We start from the raw sequence: 22,170 nt of genomic DNA, 5'->3' as shown, positions 1-22,170 counted from the left end.
AATAGCCTAATTAGATGATTACGGTGATTTAACAAGATAAGATTAAAACTTTAGTTATAAAGTTATTACACATATATAGAATCAAAAATAATATATAAAATTCTCGTGTTTGTTCCCATACTCCTCCGAAATGGCTCGACTGATTCTTAAGAAAATTTTTATGCATATTCAGTAAGTCTGAGAATCGACTACTATCTTTCTTTCAAACCCCTAAATGTTAATCCATCCCTTTTTTTATGATACAGCATACAAAATTACAACCCTTAATTTTCACCCCTTTACGATCAACCCCTATTTTTTATTGGTTAATTAAAATCTTATGACTTGAACTCTGGAGGTTTACATAGAGAAAAATTCACAGACAAAAACCTAAAAAGTTTTCATTCCAGAAAACCGAAACATTCTGGGGTAGCATAGCAAAATGTTCCATGTTGGTATGTACTAAAAAGGTAGGCTAAATAAAAAATACAATAAGGAGAAACGAAGTTCGCGGTAGAAGCTAGTATTATATATAATTAATTACACCAATTAAACTATGCATTCATCTTGATAATATGATTTGACTGAATATTGACATTACATTTGATAATTAGACTTCAATAAATATCAAAATTATCTCGCAAATAGTTATAATACTGAAATATACTCACGATCGAGCCCGCCAATGTATTTCATAGTGATCTCGGCATGTCCCCATACAGCGGAAACTATGGGGTACAGTGTCTTCCCGCGGAGACCTCTAGCTGCCACGCCCAAGTAACGACCATCAGCACAAAAGGCCAGAGTGCCTTCATCCATATCAAGGACCACTAGTAATCGGTCCGGTACTAGGAATTGTTCATCCGGTCGTAAGAGAGCCGGATACGTGGTACCACTGCTGCCTGTGCCTTTCGCATTGTGGTACACCTGAAGAGAACAAAATTAAAAATTAAATTTTGCACTGATACTTTCCATGTACACTATTATTAGTATTATCTCAAGGCTAATCAACTCCTTGACACCACGGGCGTAATTAAAAGACAGAAAACCATTTAAACTAGTGATTAAGTGATAGTGTACGTTAGTATAAAGTGCTACACAGTGAATGAAAAAAAAAAAATAGAACTCAAGAACAGAGTGTCTTTAATAGAGACTGTAAGTAATGTTATTGGACACTTTCTTATGTTAAAATCCTTAATAGTAAATTAGGTTAGACTTTAATTACTTATTAGTCTTAAGTTAGATTGTAATGTTCCATGACGTCTTAGTAAAGACACAAGAAAAAATCTTAGTATAAACTACTATGGAGTGTCACCGCTGGCAGATCGCCTCCTTGCAAAGAAAAGTTTGACAAGATGGTGGCCCTAAATGATAAAGACTTGTAGCGCCATTGGAATTAGACTTTTACTGTACTAGATAGCATATATCAGAAGATTTTGGATTTTACATTGTCCGAAAGATAATAAAGGAACAACCAAGTTCAGATCCTTACATTATTACAGAGGCGCTAAGGCTTAAGGGAGACAGGGGGGAATGGAGGCAGATATGCAACACCAACATGACCTTCAGTAACGAAGTACGCGACCCAAGAACAAAATCAAATATTCATGGAATAGAAGGCACATATGATGAGAATGAAATAAATACTATCACAACTAAAGTTTTATCAATTGACATTCCCTTTACAGTTCGTATGGTGTTGATTTTTTCCAATTTGTGTATTTAGCATGCGACTCTCATCCCTGAGGTTGTAGGTTCGATCGCCGGCTGTACATAGACAACAACAAATGGACTTGCTATCTATGTGCGCATTAACCAACGGTGCAGGAAAACATCGTGAGGAAACCGGCTTGGTTTAGACCCAAAAAGTCGACGACGTCAGGCAAAGGAGTCTGATCGACTACTTGCATATTAAATTGACAAATGATCATGAAACGGATACAGAAATCTGACGCCCAGATCTAAAAAGGTTGTAGCGCCACTGATTTATTTATTTATTTTTATGTGGAGCATTTTTGTAACAGATCTGTCAACTCTTGTGAATACAAGGTAAATTGTAAATAATTTGTTGTTACAAGATTGTAGTTGAAGTATTAAACACATTTTAATAGTTGAATTATGTGCATGCTATCGCCTGACTCAAGGCTAGTTCATAATCTACTAAGTAAACATCACTTTTCTTATATTATGTAATAGAACGTGCGTTTTAATATACCATTATACTGTAATTTATTATACTAAAACATTTAGAAAGAACTTGTTTTACTAAATATTTTTTGAGTTTGAATAGTTTGTCCAAAATTCGAATCTTAACGAAAAATATTTCCTTTTCTTTTGCGGAAAATTACGGATTTCTTAACCTTGCAGTCCATATACAATAGTAAATTGCGTGCCAAAGAAGCAAACCAATATTTTTAAGATAAGAGTGTATTTTGAATCCAAAGTGGAGCGAGGGTCATTCGAGTTTAAAATTGTGTCATTCGAGGTATACTCTACTTTTTATCACCTTTATAAGAAATTAAGAAAGGATCTTTTTGGTGATTAAACCTAATTCGAAATTCAAATCACTCTTAAAAGGGATAAAAAGCTTGTTCCATTAGTTTTGTTTAAGTCATTTTAAGAATATTAAAGTTATAGTAAATACATACAATGAAATACAAGAGAATATTAGAGTATTTATTTCCAAATAAATAAATAATATGTCTTAATATGTAGTTTTGTACTTCTTGAGCTCACCTTACCTAATTTAATTTTTTTTTCACAGTGCTTGCCTAGAACAGACCGCTCGAAAGCGATAAGGCCAGTTGCCCTTCTTTTTATTTAATTATTTTAATTGTCCAGTACGAAACTGCTACGAAGTGTAAAAAAAACAAATTGAATTACCTTATTCCTACCAAGATCCCATCCCCAGCTCTGATCCGTCGCACCCACCAGGCTCTGGTAGCCGACAGAGTGTAGCGGCGCGTGCGATGTTGCCACACCGACTACTGCGTGCGTGCCTCTCTGCCTCGCGGGCCATACCACCTCCCAACAGTGAAGCCCTCGTGAATAGCCGACTCTACCACGGATGCAATCCGTACTTTGGGCTACTGGATGCCGGTGGAAGGTTAACGCGTCTTCTTCTTTCACGAATATGTTTAGCGACCTGAAAATTGATTGGAGAGAGTTAGGATGGATGGAAACGCGCAGATAAAAATTCCCCTGACATGGAACAAAATATTGTCATCGTGATGTAATCAGGTATTATATAAAAAGTTGTGTGTCTTAAAGGATTGTGTCGTGGTAATATTTTTAAGTCCACCACCCTTAAGCAGATATTTAAATTAATTTAATTTGGCATATAGCCCTTGCCCTAAAAATCTACATTTTGGACCTATTGTTGTTATCTTTTGATTTTGTGTGAACAAACAGTGAACAAATCGAACGAAGAAAACGACATATTTTTTTTAAATTCATCAGTATATTAAGACTACTTAATTAACAAAGTATTTTAAATAATCAGACAATACCACAGACAGATAATCTACATACACATTTGATATTTGGATGAATTTCGGCACAAAAAGGTTTTCCTAAACGAGAGGAAATCATCCTAATCGATTTATTATTTATTAAAATTAATTAGCACAGCTGTCATTAAAATTACTATCGTATTCGTGTAATATAAATTATGTTCCATTGGTTTATCACCAATATGAAATTATTGTGAATTAATTACGAAACGAAGACCCATTGACCTACGACTTTATCGATAAGACAACCTTGTACTGCCAAATACGCATGAGGAGAATTGGCTGTTAAATGGCAAGCGGCAAGGACACATTTGTGAACGCATACAAATAATTCTTTTTCTTAGGTACAATAGTGAAGGGGAACACACAATGGTATTGTGTAGTGGGAAGTGGCCAAATATTCGAGTGACTTTTCTCTTTGTACAAGGTTTAACGGAAATTCTCAATTCAAATAACACGAGTGTGCTAGGAGAATGTCATTTTTAAAAAATCGAACATTGCTGTTGATACCGATTACTAACCACCGAGCTCTATATTTCAAGTACCAGAGATAATCAATACAAATTATTTATCTATAGAACAATAATTTGAAAGTTTTTTTTCGCTTATAGCCAATAGGTATTTTATTAAAAGTGAAACTAGATGAGCGCATCGCAATTAAAGTTATGTTTTTGATATGTCATTTCGTAGAGCGAATTATTACATACTAGCTGCAAAGACAAAGGAAAACTGAACCGAACACAAACTTCATATATTGTGTAATTAAAAACTTTAAGTTCGAGTTGACTCGGATGCGCAGTGTGTTCAGTGTTTGAGTCAATATAAATATCCGCTTAAAAGACGGTGACTGCCTAAGAAGTAGTTTTAACGCATTCCGCTCGTGAGAACTTGGTGTTATGTCAAACGTGAAATATTATATGTAAAACATTGAAGAGAGTGTGGTACTCGATTCTTACGTATTAACGCGATAAACCCGATGAATTATTAGAGGTGGAACAAACGAAACGTAATCCATATTTGCGTATTATAATAATTTCATATGCGATTGCGCAATATTTGTCAAAACCATTAATAATGACGTGGTACCTGTTTTCATAGAGAATATTGTAAAGCATGATATGCAAGAAATTTCATAGGGTAACTTTCCGTGACAATAGTTAGCACTTAGCAGGTAAGGCAGGTGAGACCTCAATCCTTCCCACGATATCTCTTTGAGACATTTGCTGAAGAGCATTTAACAAAACTTGTCTGGCCATAGTAATACGTACATGCCAACAGATACGTTTTTCGATATTTATCCGAAACTAAATGTTTAAGACATGTGTGTCAATAAAATCCCCTCTATCAGCCTTATGTATGTATTTTATGACCAATTCGACTTAGGGTCCTTCAAGAAAAGAGCGTACCAATTCTTAAAAGGCCGGCAACGCACTCGAGAGCCCTCTGGCATTGAGAGTGTCCGTGGGCGGTGGTATCACTTACCATCAGATGCCGTTTTTGTTCTATAAAAAAAAAATTACCTGTCATCTGGGTTCCAGGCATGCTTGACTTGCGTGTCAGGATGGGCGGGCGGCGCATCCAACAACGCGTCGAGCCTCGCTGGTCTCGGCGGCTCCGGGGCTAGTTCCCTCGCCACCACTGCTTTGAAGGGGGCCGTGCACTCGCGGGGCACGGACTTAACACCGCCGGAGAGCTTTTGCCCCATGTTCATTACCCTGCAGCGGGTTCGGGCGCGCTTCGGCAGCGCCTTGAGGCCGCCGCGCCGCCCTTCCTCCCCGCCACCGCCCCCGCCCCTCACTGAGCGCTCCCCGCTCTTGTACCTGGAATTTTACAAAGTATACGTTAAACAAATGTCACTACAACAGCCTTTTGTCTATTTTCAAAACTAACTTTCTATACTTAGAGATAACGAATAGTGCTTTGAGTTTATTTAACCTAAAAACATGTTTATATTACATAACAATTCCGTGCCCATTATAAAAGAAAGAAAGAAGATTACAAGAAGACAATATAAGGAGCTGTTAAATGTGTCTGTTAGGGGGCGTCCATAAGTGACGTGAGGTGTTTTTTTTAATTTTTTTGTACCTTCCTCCCCCCCTGGTGAGATGTCGTGAGATTTTATTCAACCCCCTCCCCCATCCCCCAATCTCACGTGAGATTTTTCAAAATTTGGGTTTCTTACGTAAACGCGTTGGATTGTTATTGTAAAAAGAAAAAAAATTGCTTCGTGCTTTTATTTACGACTAAAACAAAGTGAAATGTTGAGAGTTTAGGTATGGAGTTAGCGGGAAGTTGCAGAGATGGCCTTTAGGGTCAACCGTTTTCCTTATTTTTTTTTCAATCAGAAAAAAAATTGCGTGATATTTGCCGAGACCCCCCTCTCTCCATCGTAAGATTAAATGAGATTTTCCTCGACCCCCTCCCCCCTTAAACACCTCACGTAATTTATGGACGCCCCCTTAGAGAATTATGTTATATTGGGAGTCTTAACCATTGACAAATTATTCTACTTAAACTTTAACTATATCGGTACTTATATAAGAACAATCAATATAGCATGATCCACTACGAGACAATCAAACAATTGGTTATATTGATGTCTTATTCGAAAATAATACATTTACGGTCTTATTATAAAAAACTGACTCAATTTCATAATATATTCATAAATCTATTAAAAAACCGTCAATAGATTAACTACTGACGTGTTACACATTAAAAACGTCTAAGCACTTTGCCGGTTCGGCTAAGTCACTTACAGACCGGTTAAATAATGACATGGCGTTTAAAAGTCGAATACTGACGTACCTTTATTGAATCAATATCTAATATATAACATTCTCGTGTCACAATGTTCCCATACTCCATCGAAACGGCTCGAACGATTCTTATGAAATTTTTTATGCACTCAGTAAAGAGTCTTATTTTTATGTTTTAGATAAAAAAAAATTTTTTATTTTTTATTAACCAACAACGAAGTTCACAAACACCTTAAAATGAGAACTATCAAAGAGGAAATTCGGAGACTGGCAGCTAAATACAAAGAGCGGTTAAGCTGTCACCCGAATGAACTTGCTCGCCAACTCACCATTAGACAGTATGTGAGTCGACTAAAACGTCACCATATTCTAGAGCTAAAAGACCGGCAGTAGCTCTAGACAGAAGACGAGTAGATGCTTCCAATGGGAAGTCACTCCACATGACAGCACCACAGAAAAAATTCGCTCATAGCCTTGGGGCTAATTGCAAATAACCGCAGAAAAAGAAAAAAAAAAGAAAATCAACCCCTATTTTTTATTATAGCAGATAAATAATCTGCTATAATCTTAAATCTTATTGAACAAAAAAAAAAACGTTTCCTAGAAATAATATAAATGGCAAAACAACGTTTGCCGGGTCAGCTAATATATCTATATTCATATTGACTTATGCTAGCAATTACGTGACATTAAAAAACCGGTTTTCCAGTGTTAAGTGAATGGCGATGTCATCATAGCAGATAGCGCTCGTCTTTGACACGAGCGTCCATCTTATGTAAGCGGTCTAACCGTGAAAGTCGCCGCTCAAAAGCCAAGGTTACCGCGGCCCTGGGTTCTAACACACGCCACGAAAACCACATCTAAAACATTCGACTTTTTGCCACCGTGATGTCATCGGGTAATTGCAAATCATAATAGGAAATCAATTCCAAAAATTGCTAACCTATTGTCTGTATGGTGTTAGACGTATACGGTTTAACGAAGGGTTGCCGAGAAGGTATGCAAGGCCAGTCTGAATAGAGCGGTAAATAAAAGCAGGAAGTGAAAGGTAGTGAATGTACTGATGTCGCGTTAACTCCGACAGCAAACCTCTTCAACCAAAACGACAATTCTTTTGAAACCCGTTTGTTCCACAACTCATGATACAAAACAAAGTAATAAAATGTACATCACCTCATCATTTGACGTGACGTTAGGAAAATAAACAGACGTTCACCACGTGATCAATTGAAAACGCTTCTATGTCTAAACACTGCCACTACTAATGATTTGAATAATTGAAAAATCCGATGAAGTAATTCAGTTCATTGGAATTGTAACAAAAAAGGTCGATGACTCATAATCACGATTTGTATCGTGGGAAACGTCTTGTCAGGTGCTATCGATAAGTTTTAAAATTGGAATATGAAAAGTAAACGTTGGACCGGGTGCGGCAGTATTCAACATAACCGTTCACGCTCGGTGAGAGGTGAATGGATTGGAGCGTTGCTAGGCCGACTACATTAGCGTGTGCCAACTGCCAACGAACAATGAACTAGACAAATGACGATCGTTCGCTGCACACCGCACGGGTAAATATTTTAGTTACACTTGCTAAGATAGCAACGCCAGAGGAAATCGAGCCACATTTAACATTTACATGTTTAAATACCACGCTGTGCAACATATGTTGGTGATTTTCAAACGTTTCAATTTACATGTAAAATTGTTAATAAGACGTCCAAGGGACAAACGACAGAACCTTAATAATAAAATCTCTTACTAACTCAAAAAAAGTTTAGTTTTAATCTTTTAGATTTCGTTGCAGTAACACAGAAATACGGTACAATTAAAATAATTAAATAAAAAGATGGGCAACTGGCTCCGAGTGATCTTTGCCGAGCGCAAGAAGTGCACAAGACATCAAATTACACAGACAAAACTAATGGAACAGAGCAAAGCAATGAAAACATATGTTAACAGTGAAATGAAAAATAATAAGGAAGATATTGGGAGGATAGATATATATCTACATATACATATGTATAAATAGATAGATATATAGCAGTGTTGGCCTAGTGGCTTCAGCGTGCGACTCTCATCCCTGAGGTCGTAGCTTTGACCCCGGCTGTGCAACAATGGACTTTCTTTCTATGTGCGCATTTAACATTCGCTTGAACGGTGAAGGAAAACATCGTGAGGAAACTGGCTTGCCTTAGACCCAAAAAATCAACGGCGTCAGGCGCAGAAGGCTGATCACCTACTTGCCTATTTGATTACCAAATGATCATGAAACATATACAGAAATCTGAGGCCCAGACCTAAAACGGTTGTAGCGCCATTGATTTGTTTACATTGGGAGATATGGTGATCGTTTTGTACTATACAACCAGAAACATTTCCCGAGAATCGGTTTAATACGTGACAAATTGTCTTACATCTTATAGTCTACTAGCAGACTCGGCCAAGCGTTGCTGTGGCTAAGATTTTTGTTATATTACATAGTAGTAAACTATTCAAGAGAAACGGCAGGAGAACACCAATCCACCATGCTTTTTTGGTGGTTGCCATTAAATTGTAGCTTATGTGAAACGTTGGTACTTTCAACACAGCGCCATCTGTTAGAATTGTGACTTTCAAATAATAAACAAATATTTTGCAATAAAATAATATTGCTTGTATAAATTCAGATGTAAGCTATCCTATCTTTTAAGTTGGATCAAACTACACACGGTGTGCAAATTTGATTGATATCGGTTCGGTAGTTTAGGAGTCCATAGCGGACAAACAACGTGACACGTAATTTATATATATTAAGATTAATCGACTGTTGAAACCTAGGCCCTGATTAGTGGTAAATACTAAACACCATTGGCATTGGCAACAACGCGGTTAGCCGGCAACGAGCCAGCACTCAAACGTCGTTAACTTTAAGCTTATTGACTGCTTTACAGCCTCACTATTGACTAAACCAATATTCATCGGCCATATTAAACCTACTTTGCATTTAGAATACAGATTCAAAATGTATTTAATACTCAAATTATTTCTGACATTTATTACTATAGCAAGAATAATCAGTAGATAAACCGATCGCTTAAGAACCTTTTTGGTTTGGGTCTCAAAGTTGTTGTTGTATCTATTTCGTTCCGTACCCTTATTTGCCTGAAAGACGCCGTCAAGTTTTGGTACCTAAGACATGCGGGTTTCCTCATATTTTTTACTAATACGATAGAAAACTAAACTAAAAACATAACAAGTAAAAACTTAAAATCTAAACCTTTTTTTTAACTAATTATAAATAATGCAATTCTTGTGAATTCAGCCAGTGTGCAACTAAATATATCCGTCTCACAAGCAATAGTGTTTAGGGTGCGCAAGACACGCGCAAATGGTGCTTCTCTGAGTAAATTCGTATGCGCCCGAGGCACTGCCAGCAATTTTGATTGTTAAATAGACAGAAAGCCGATTGGTGCACAGGCGGGGATCGAATCTACAACCTCAGGGACGAGAGTAACACGCTGACAACACTACAACACTGCGCAAGTTGTAATTGACATTAAAGGACAAATCTTTAAATGTACTAAGCAGCAAGTAGCAGAATATCAAGTACCTTCATTAAAATTAGTACGGTGTCAAATCAATAAATAATGAAAGCTCCGACCATTTAAACGACAATTATTAAATACACCAAGGTAAACAAAAAAAGACGCATTCATTTCACAATCTTAAATTCATATGCAACCTTAACAAGAAACTGCAGTTAAATGCAGAATAAAATTTTGATTGGCAACATGGCAACGTTTAATTCGGAACTCAAATAAAAACACAACAGAAATTGAAACGTCCGAACTCGATTGAATAACGAGAATTGAGCGGATTTATTAATAATTGGATCAGAGAATTGCTTCATACATCGATTAGGCACACATTATTAACTAAAGGCTCTGATCAAAACCCAACTCCTATCTGTTAAACATGTATATGCAACTATCGAAAATCAAAGATGAATGCCATAAGCTGAAGGAGGTATATATCCAAGATGGTGTTCAAACACTACAATAAACTTTATTCTAAATTCAATTTAATATATTTTTTTTGTTGTGCTGTGAATATTTTATTTGTAAGGATATAAAACAAAGGCTTAGTAATAATAGTAAAAGAGACTTCGATGGCGATTTAAAAACAATATTTCTATGAATGATTTGTTTAGTTTACATATACGTCGATTCAGAGGTTCAAGAGTAAAAATTTATATATACAACCACCAAAAAAATAATTCTCTGGTGATAACGACAAAGCAGGGTTGACCTAATGTTAGCCTGCGACTCTGAGGTCGTACGTTTGAATCCTGACGGTGCACATTTTTCAGTCTATGTCTATTTTACATTCGCACACAACCGGCATGCCTTAGAACCAAAAGTCGACGACGTGTTTTAGAAAAGACACAAAACAGATACATAAACAGTTGTTTTTTTTATATCGATAGATAAAATGTATAGAATATTAAATACACGATCAGTTTGATCAAACTGGAAAGTTGTATAATGACGTTTGATAAAAATATATCCCTCTGCGAAACTACCTACTGGAATTATCCAAATCAACGTAAACAATTATTTTCACCCACGAGGCAATTACAGCTTCCCTTTAGTTATTAATTTCGTTACTTTCCCCTATTAATTCAGTACCAATAAACTTAAATTGGCTTAACACTTGTTTTACCATGTATGTAGGTCAGATTACTGCAATGGCAGACTGAAAGCGATAAATTTTTGCAGGTTTAAAGTTCAGTTAAAAATCTTACATAAAAGAGCATTTCACATTCGAAACGCGGAGAAAGTGCCGGCTCAAGGGTCGTCTTACGAAAGATTTCAACTTTGGGCCGGCCCCATACATTACGAAATCTCATTCAATACTCAGATCGATCTCTTGAATTGACTTCTTAAGCAAGCAATAAAACAATACAAAAAACATTTACCATAGAACGTGCAACGGGTCTCACCCATAGTCGATCTGTAATAGGTGAGTCTTGAAATATACTTCTCATCAGAGAATAAAAATTTAGATTCATATTTTAAGAGCATATAAACACAAAACCCGATATTGAAATACAAATTGGTTAAAAATATAAGATTGTTAGTTCATACTTGCGTATAAGATAAATCAACTCATTAAAATTATATATGACAGAGTTATTGCAATCGAATAAGGTACATGTATTAACGGTTAAAAGAGGAAGTAATGACAATAATACCAAAGGGAATGCTTGCCAAACCATCTGGCCATGCAGAATGCAATGCATGGCCATGTGTACCAGAGAAGGGACAAGTTAAAAGTACCCATAACCGACAAGCATGCATGGTGATCGTCATGAAAGTGGATGAAGCGAAAGAGGCAACCCCTTCTTACCCCTTTAGAAAAAAAGGTGCCATAAAATAAAAAATAATGATTTTGACGTTGCTAATTAATGAGCCCTGTGACATACACGCTGGCAGTAGCGCCATTGCTCCGACATTTATATTTTGTGGTTCTGTGCTAATGTACAGGCCGATTCATACTCGAGACTAAGCCTGAACTGTGACACCCGAAGAAAAGAAGAAGAAAGAAAGCAGATTATAGAAAACCTATTTCCTAAGCCAAAAAGTCCACTAATACTATAGATTTAGGGTATCAACTTGTTTTTATCGCATTAGATTTTTATAATTCAGCATAAGTGCGAATTACGTCCTTTAGAAGCGGATCAACCAATTTCTGTGAAATCCGGATAAAAGCGGTTTTAGTGTTAAATATATTCCGTGCAAGAATTTTAACGTAAATTTTAATCAATAATTAATAGTTACTTTTAACATATCTTTTGTTATGTTATTTAAGAAAATAAAACATTTCCATAATCAAATGTACTCTTTTCCCGACTCTTTGTACTTATGTATTATTCATTTCCTTCGTTAATTTAGTGTAAATTAATAACTATTTTTGCACGCTTTATATTAGCTTCACCTGTATGTATGTATGTATGTAACCGACTCCTTCGGACTCGATTTTGACCCACTTTAAACGGACAGATTTAATTCAAACTTTGTATACTTATAAAGAATCAGCGACAATATCATTTCATAGGTTTATCTCGAAAAAATAATGAATTTTTTTTAAGTCCACAAAGCAATACGATTAAATTGAGACAACACGTATTGCTGCTAGGATTAAAAAGTGGAAAATAAATATAGTTTAAAAAAAACTATAAAACACGCTTTTAAAGCACATCAAACTAAAAAGTGAAAAATAATTCATAATTTAGGCTGAAAATGGTAATGAACAAAAAATACTGGTTTGATGTGCTTTAAAAGCGTGTTTTATAGTTTTTTTAAACTATATTTACTAAAATATTCAAATACAGTAAAACCTAAGAAGTCACAACCAATTGATGAAATTAATAAATAATTGTGATTATTTTTAAGTTACGGTCCGTAAATAAGTTAAATTATTACGAGACCGCGGGGTTAGTAAAAAAAAAACCAACTAGTTTTGGCAGAAAACTTTACCTGAAACAAATGTAGAAAGTTCCTCCCAATAGTTATTACTTACCTATTTAAGTGCACTAATCTATTCGATTTAGAATTCTTTTCAATTTATCGAGAAAAGATACCGGCTATAAATACTACTAGACAACAAGGGGCAACCTCAAGGGTCTTTAGACATATAGCACGGGTAACTTGGAGAATCTTGTCGTGACCGGTATACTGGAAGTCACTTGACTCAGACTCAGAGAAAAGGTCTGTTGCGCCATGAATAGACTTTCACTACTCACATCTGTGAAGTGAAAAGATTTTGGAAGTAGATTCTATTATCAATAAGAAAATAATGGAAAGGTAGAGTGGAAGGCACAAGATCCCCTGGCCGACTTATTTAAGGGCATATCAGGTCTTATTCCGGGTGCTAAGACTTGCCGAAGAAGACAGGCAGGCTATGTAACACCATCACCACATGTAGTATGAAGATATATACTAGTAATATTGCATATATAACCAAACGATACATTGAACGTAAAATATATGTAAGGGGCGACCTAAATCCTTTATCTCAAACTAATTCGCGAGTTGAACAAACTTTGTAATCTCATTGATAAGCCCCGGTATGATTTACTTACGATGTTTCGATTAATATTGATGACTATGAGCGTAAACGACGTGTACCAACTCGTGTGAACTTTACTAATCCTTGTTACATAGCTTGATAATAATTAAAACATTACTTGGGACACACACACACACAAATGCACCATCACACTCACTCATGCACTCAGGCACGTAATACTTTTTGTTGGGAGTTGTTGTAAAGAATAAAAAAAATATTAACTTACTTATGGAATTAAATACAGTCAAAACTACTCATATTTGGTCGTAAAAACCGATGACGTTGTTATTAAGTACCAAATACAATAGAATTCAGCCGGAACCTTTGATTTTGGTCAATATAACCGGTATGTTATTCTAAACGATGTCATCGTAAGCGATTTTGATTGTATTAAGTTTGGTATGGAAGAGCTGGAAAACCTAACACAGGTATTTTCTTACACATTGTAATGCATTGTTATAACGAATAAACACATTTTATTATACTTTAATAATCACGTTCTTTTGGGCGATAGAATGTTTTAACGATATAATATATAACAAAGAATAAAATTTAATAAAGTTGCTAAAATCTAAACTTTTTATTCCTTCAACACTCACTCATCGCTGTCTCTGCGACCCAAAATCGACCCCAATCGATTCATCATCCCTCTTTATATGATGATGAGTAATAGCAACATGTAGTCTGATTTGGAGTTCATAAAAATTTGTGTTATGAAGAGTGAAAGTGGAAAAAGTTGTGCACAAGAACAGAGTGTCTTCCCCTTTAATAGAGTCCCTAGAATCTAGAGTCTAGCGACTGTAAGTAGTGTTATTGGACACTTTCTTATCTTATATCCTTTTTAGTATATCAGGTTAGACTTAAATTACTTATTCATCTGTTAAGTTAGATCGTATTGTTAAACGATGTATTTGTGCATAGACAATAAAAAGTAACCAATGGCACTGGGTTGGTGCGACATTAATTACATTAGACATAAAAAGTTTAGATTTTCTAAGGTTATGATAGCTTTCAATTTAAAACATTGGGATGTCTCCGTGGTAACATCCTTTTCTTTCTTTAACGCAATACACACATTATACTACATAGAAAGTTAATCAGAAGACTTAATTTCTGTCAAAGACCGCTGTCATTATGCGATATGACATCTGACAGCCGCTTGAACTGTGACGTCATTATCTGTCTGAAGTGTCCCTTTTTAATAACAATTAAATAATCGCTAGGGCGTGTCGCTGCAACCTTGTATCAGTTGCTACATTACAACAGAGCCTTGTGTCAAGGAAAAACCTACTTAGCGGTTTCCCTGGCCCTGAACGGGCCTACAAAGTTATTTTCGCGAACTATGCTATTAATACTAACTAATAAATAATACACATGTGTTCTAGTATATTATTTTCACAATGATTGTATGCTTAGTATTAGTTAACCTCCAAATAAATTATTTAGCTACTATATACTGGAATAGTCTTCCGGAAAGTGTGATCAGTGCATCATCTCTGAACTCCTTTAAAAATAGATTGGATAGTTTCTCCAAATCTCAGAATACACGCGCATCAGCTTATTAAGCTGCTAGTGTGTAATACATAATAATATTAATAATATATATTAATATTAAAAAGAAATATAATCGCCAAGTATTTTTCACACAATGTTTGTAAGGAGCTGCAACCATTACACATGGTGTAAAGAAATGCACATGACATCTTAAGTAATTAATAGTTAATGAATACCTAATAATAAAATAAATTAAAAACAAAGATTTGTCCTATATCAGCAGGAGGCATGGTGAAATAGGAGCACGCACGCTCTCGTGGGAACAACACGCAAATACATAGTCGAAATGAGAGAGAAATCAAAAATGCTTTGACGTACGCACCAACTCTCGTTTCTGAATGTATTAGTGAAGTATTATAACATATATTTTTAAATTTCTATTTCATTATCCACTGTGAGCCCGCATCATAGGCCTGACACGATTATGTTAAATCTGAGCATTAAAATTATAAATGCAAGACGTGTATAGCGAGTAAATGGAGGTCTTTTGAGCGTATCTCTTGTCAGTAACTGCATTTTCGACCTTGGCCTGAGCAATTATGAACATCTCCATGGAAAACTGTTAAAAGATCTAAATAGGAATATTAATAATGAACTCATTCATGTCAAGGGTTATCATTAAATTAAGTTTAAGAATTAACTTAAAATTCAACATTTATTTTCATTTTCGAATTCATACAATGACCAGCCCGTAGACTGTTGTAGGAACAGTTTTACAAACTCTTTGTATTCGAAATAAGATCAGAATACGGTCAATGTATGTATAAAGACTTCCTTAAAAGGAATTGTATTAAATAAAGAATCAATACAATCTTCTCAAAAGGCAACTGACGATTCACAAAAGTATAAACATCATTGTGATGAATTCCTAACATACCGTACGCGTGATGATAGCTCATGTTATGATATGAGTAATAGGTAATATTTATGTAATGCGCCTGCGCCGGTGGCGAGCCTTGACTGCAATGCGCAAACGCCGTAGCATGTCAAGGGAGCGCTGCTTTCGCTGCCACGCCTGAGCCTAAAAGGTGTCACGAAAATTTACGATTATCTAGATAAAACTGATTCAAAATTGGCCACATTACGCCTAGTAATAATCCCTTCATGGTAATTATAAATATACAATAAGAAAGATTATTGAAATGGTTTTTTTTTTCTTTTTTTATAGAACAGGAGGCAAATGGGCAGGAGGCTCACCCGATGTTAAGTGATACCGCCGCCCATGGACACTCTCAATGCCAGAGGGCTCGCGAGTGCGTTGCCGGCCTTTTAAGAATTGGTATTTTCTTTTCATGTTCAAGCCCAGACACATATGTTTGGATCCTTATACCCTATTCACAACTTAAATTAATCTAATATGATCGTTTAAATATAACATCAAAAGTTAAAAAGTAACCTTTTCGAGTAGGTACTAAAATTTAATATTAAGTTTATATTATTATACTAGTGGACCCGACAGACGTTGTCCTGCATGATATTTCAAGCGATTAGTAAACCAAAGTATGAAAGTACCGACTGCAGCGCCATCTGGCGGGCTGATTTGTGAATCTAACCATTCCCAGATCCCCTTGAACACACACAAAAAATTTCATCAAAATCGGTCCAGTCGTTTGAGAGAAGTTCAGTGACATACACACTCACAGAAGAATTATATATATAAAGATTTAATACGACACGATCTCCGAAGAACCCTTGCTTCCACCAACTTCTTAGCACTTGTCTCTCATCTTCGCAACTATTTTCCCGTACTTTTAAATCTCAGGTTTCTGAAGGTCCGTCCTCTACTTTTACAGTCCACTGGGCATTGAAAATCTATGAAGTATGACTGTTTAATCACGTGACAGTATTTATACATGCCCCTACCTTTCTTCTAATCTATTCCGTATACACAGTCAGGACCTACCCAACAACGTATCACAGACCGATAACATTAAATAATACGGCGCCATTCATAAGACAAAAACAAATTCAAACCTACCGTTAACAAAGGATTCAAGTAAATTGATTTAAGTTGCATTCAGTTGCGAAAATTGTTGAAAAAAATTCAAACGAGGAAATAAAACTTTGACAGTGTGAAGGAGAAACTGGGTCATTGAGTGTTTGACTGAACATTGGCGCACAATAGGTTATAACAACGAGCCGAAGGTAAAAACAATTTAAACATGACCTCCGCGCCTGGTTATTGTTTGAGTAGGCTTTAACGCAATGCTGTATTATCCGTTTGTTTGTGTATGCAACTATGTATTTTTTTTTTAAATTAACGAAACTTGACACTTTATACATATAAATAAATCACTCTTATAGTTAACATAGTCTAATAACAGCTAATTTCAGTATTTTATTTTGATATTAAGAAGAAATGAATTCAAAAATATAATTTCACGTTCATAAATCGACAACTCATTGGTCTAGTGGTTAGTACCCCTGACTGCGAATCCATGGGTCCCGGGTTCGATCCCCGGCTGAGACGAACACCGATGTGATGAGCATTTGGTGTTGTGCTTAGGTCTTGGGTGTTTAAATATGTATTTATATGTCTATCTATCTATAATATGTATGTATATCCGTTGCCTAGTACCCATAACACAAGCTTCACCAGCTTAGCATGGGACTAGATAAATTGGTGTGAATTATCTTAAAAAAAAAAATTGAGATAAAGTTATCGCTTTACAGGTCAACACATTGACGTTCTTTGACGATAACTTCTCTTCTATTCCGAGATATTAGCATCGCTTTTCCTTTGTATAGCGACAGCGCTAAATGTACCACTACAATTAACTACTAAAATAACTAGTAAAATTACCTAGTCAACACTGAAATAAAATTGTTTCAGCAGTAACATAAGTATGCTCATTTATGCATGTTATTTTAATTGTCGAACGCGATGGAGGCTCACTGTGGACTGACCTACTCGGGGTTATATAACATTAAGTCAAAACATTCTTTTAGATTGCCATCATTCAGTTTCACCTACACTAGAGTCTGGCTAATGAAAGAAGATAACGAAAAAGCGCGGCAAATTAAAAAAAAAATTAGTATGGTATCCCTAAAAGTTTGATATATTTTGTGGATTAAATTTACTTGATACTTGATTTTTATTTTATTATTTTTTTTAATAATATTATAGTTATTAGTTAGTTATTAGTATTTCTATGAAATTAAATACTATACGTATGTCTTTTACTATTGATACTTAAAATGAGTAGCATTGCATGCAAACTAAAACTATATTTGCTATAAAACACAACTTTATTCGGAATAATCAAATCCTCCGAAAGAAACGAAATATTCCATCAGATAAAAAAAAGTTTAGGCTATTACCTGTTAACTATTCGGAAAAAATATATTATAGAAATAAAAATGAGTAATTTCATGAAGTATCAAGACCATAAATCATACTAACCTAAGAAATTCAATGACATTCTGTGTTGCCATCCGAAAGTTTTCAAATAATTCAATTATCTTTCACTAGCCAGACTCTAACCCACAGATTCATAGACGAGACCTAGCGCCAAGTGTGACCCGTACGTAAAAATACGTTTTGACATACGGAAGTATAGATAGCTATATATATAAAAATGAAACCCGTTTTCCGTTGTCACGACGGACGGCTTGACCGATTTGTCTGATTTTTTTTTATAATATTCCTTGAAGTACGAGGATGGTTCTTACGGAGAGAAAAATAAAAAAAATTGAGTGAAAACGTCTAAAAACAACACTTTTCTATATTCCTATACAAAAGATTCGTAATAATACTTAAAAGTCAATTTGAACTTTAATACCATATCATAAAGTTCAAGTGTTAGTGGAGGGGTTCCGGGAAGGTAAATTTATATTTTTTGACATAATGTATTTGTTGTCTTATCAACTTTCTTTTTTTATCTTACTAGCTAGACCGGTGTCCCGAATAGCAGAATAAATATTTAAAAAAAAATAAAGAATCGACTGCTAGGCGGTACGATGTTCGCCAGGCCAGCTAGTAGTCTATATTTTAACTGTACTGTCTTAAATTATTCGTCCACGTTAGACAATTTAATCTCGGTTATATATATTTCAACTTTTTAAATTCCTTATCCTATATATTCCCGTTGTATTCACACCGTAAATGATAATGACAGTCCTGGAATACCTGTGTCTGATTTGGGAACGAAGCGCTCTACAGACATGAATAATTCATCTACTATTTACCTTAGTCGTCACTCGCCTAATGTTAAGGCACATTCAACTGAAGATTAAAAAGAATATGTTTAAGCTGATTTTTCGTATGATGTTGGAAATATGACAAATGTTAATAGTTATCTATACAAATATTATAAAGAGGAAAGATTTGAATGTAAGTATGTTTGTAACGTTTTGGATCCAAAAGTACTGGACCGATTTAAAAAATTCTTTCACCATTTAAATGCTACATTTTCACTGATTAATATAGGCTATTTTAATTGCAAGAAAAAAAAAAAGGATCCCTGCTGAAACTACAGCAATGGTACCCAAGGTGTAAAAAATGGCCATAAAATATCTTTCATCTCATGCGCTGCGAAAACTGTTGATGATAGAACAAAAAAATGTTCCACAATATTAATAGTCATATAGTTAAGCTATTAAAACAAGTTCACCATTGATAGAATTGAAAATTATGTTTTTCTGTCCTTTACTTCTTGAAAGCAGTTCTATACGCAGACAACTTTTGTAGCTACGAGAGAGGTATAATATTTAATCTGCCGTAAGAGTATTTGCCTAGCGGCTACATTGTTCGACTCTTATCCCTAAGGACCACCAAGACCAGGACTTTATAATATGTGCATTTAACACTTGCACATACAAGTGAAGAATGTTTTTCTTCACTTCGTGAGACCAGCATGTCTTAGATCCAAAAAGTCAGCTGTTTACCTAATTGTCTAATAGAAAAAACAAATGATCACAATACATATAGAAATCTAAGGAGACCTTAAAGGTCATCAGATTTTTAAGACAGCTACAGCAATTCCGACATATACTTGCTACATAAACACAACAATGAACCTTTTAGCAATACTTGAAACTCTAGAATAAACTGAAACACATAATTCTATTGGCCTATTGAAAATAACTATTATGATGCTTCAAACAAAACAGAACAATAATGTTAAACTATCCTATAGTCTTATGAAGATGTAGTCAATATAGTTAACTTGGAATCCTTTCATGTTGTGGCACGTTTGTAAAAAAAAGTGATTGTTTTGTTCGTTTTCTTTGTGAGTCTGCGCTGGAAACCGGTACCGCAGTGGTCGGATGGGCCGAGAACTGAGCAGAACGTAAAACTTTACATTCTTCATTATGTATGGCGTATTGTATACCAGTTATATTTGGTACTAACGATCTATGCTAGAATTTATCAAAATCCATTTCGGTAGAGAATTGTAACAGAAAGAAACCCTTTATAAATAGAAAAGCCAAATAAAATCAAAAAGATTCAATCGATTTTTGCAATGTACCATAGAGAATTGAGATAAAGGGCTAAACGGAGGATAGCATAATAGACAAAGGGCAAAGTATGGTGTGTCGTATAGGGCTGCGAGTGGGGTCAATGACACGCACCCTGGGTTAGATATACAGGACGTGAGTCACTACTGGGGGTTAACCAGCTGCTGTGAACAAAAAACCCACCCCCGACTGTAATAAACACACGCATGCCCGGCTAATCTCATTAGAAAATACAAATCAATATTTTGCATACTAAAGCCATTCGATTTATTTGAAAGAACATTAATTCAACAATATTAATTCTAACAAAAATATAAATCTCTATTAAAGACCCAACAATAGAAAATATAGTTGTAGAAATTCCAAGTTTCATTGTGAACACAGCATGTCAATAGTTAACATTGATAGATAGGAAGTATTGATTGTTTGCGATTAAGTCTGAAACTTTGAATACTACGTAACAATGATTGTGATGCAGGGAGTGAAAGCGGCAACATATGCCGGCCTCATTTTGTAAAGTGTGGATCTGACGCCATATGGTTACTACACTGGGTCACACAAAATCAATACCCACCGCTCTAAAGCACACAAGTTTATGGTGCTTTTAGATACATTGCCGCTCAGCAATATCCATCGCAAAATAGCGATGAAATATACTTGTCAATGAGCTTCAAAGGGCGAACAACTGCCGACCTTCACCTAGGACTGGCTGTTCATCGATCCTACAGTTCCCACCAGACGAGTATATTTATAACTTTGGCTGAGAATGTGAAAACTTAATACAAGACAAAAAATTAATAAGTGGTTTCAATAAGGACATTGCACTCCGCGTGGTTAATTCAAAAGACTTTGTTTCTATAGATTGCTGACTCACATCGGTAACAAAACTTCAAAGGCGGAAACTAGCTTTGCAGTGACGTAATAGGCATTGTGGTTATATCTTTGTGAGAACGATCGCACTCAAGGCGACAGACATTAAAGTGATGTCGAATCTATTTGTTACGAGTTCCCATGAGGATTGAATAGTTGTCTCGAGGCGTCAATAACCTCGCCGGTACGGATCGTGGAGATTGCAATAAATACGACATCGGCGGCACTGGCCTGGTCAAGAGCCTTTCAAGGCCGGGAGGCGAGGCGGGGAGCGCCCCACATCTGTAGCAGAACCACTTGTCTTATTACAATCTCCTACATACCAGACGTTATCAAACAAAAGGACTTCACAACCAAAGCAAATTCTTGAGCACGCTTTTCATCAAGCATGTGCTCACTTGGATACCGATTTCATAACTTCATCAAGGTCGCGTACTAATGGTTTTGTACTTGAAAACGTAAACCAACTGGAAACTCTTTGTAAATTAATTCAAGTAAATCCTTGCAGATTTAATAACACTATTATACGCTTCCTCAAACGTCTTCGTGATTAGCGAAACAATCAGTATTATTTTGTAACGATATCTATTGTTTGCACTTTTCAGAATTAACACAAACACAAAGCATATGATTGCAGGTAGCCCGCGTGCGAGTGAGACAGCTGTATCTCATTTATAAAGGAACGTCTTGACAGGAAGTGTTCGAACTCACCGTAGGGCGAGGAAACGGGCAGCCTTTATTCTCCTTTCACAGGACATTGTTTTTGAATAGACACACACAGCGATGACACTTCACAACGGTGTAGACACCATGCTCACTAAAGCGCGTGCGTGCGCGCACCTCGGACACTACCACCGGCGGCGAGTGAACGCGCGCACTGACGGGCCGACAATACGCGAGCCTGGCTACCTGCTTGGCCATTT

At 35.8% G+C, this 22,170-nt stretch overlaps 1 protein-coding gene across 4 annotated transcripts in view; it reads right to left on the bottom strand.

The window, feature by feature from the left end:
• The window catches only part of LOC125060635 (protein gustavus), an 89,892-nt gene that overhangs the window by 2,688 nt on the left and 65,034 nt on the right, over positions 1-22,170 (bottom strand). For 3 of the 4 annotated variants that reach the window (XM_047665609.1, XM_047665608.1, XM_047665606.1), the window contains exons 2-4: positions 5,012-5,311; positions 2,863-3,124; positions 651-906 (exon numbers count right to left, since the gene is read on the bottom strand). In XM_047665609.1, coding sequence (XP_047521565.1) covers positions 651-906; positions 2,863-3,124; positions 5,012-5,202 — 709 coding nt within the window. In that variant the 5' untranslated portion in view covers positions 5,203-5,311. Of the gene's footprint in view, positions 1-650; positions 907-2,862; positions 3,125-5,011; positions 5,312-21,958; positions 22,133-22,170 lie in introns of those variants that run through there. The other variant, XM_047665607.1, reaches the window with a different exon arrangement.

The sequence above is a fragment of the Pieris napi genome, chromosome 22 (assembly GCF_905475465.1).
Source record: "Pieris napi chromosome 22, ilPieNapi1.2, whole genome shotgun sequence".
In the NCBI taxonomy this organism is placed as follows: domain Eukaryota; kingdom Metazoa; phylum Arthropoda; class Insecta; order Lepidoptera; family Pieridae; genus Pieris; species Pieris napi.
Note: the sequence above shows the minus strand (reverse complement) of the source record. Positions and strands in the feature narration are given on the sequence as shown.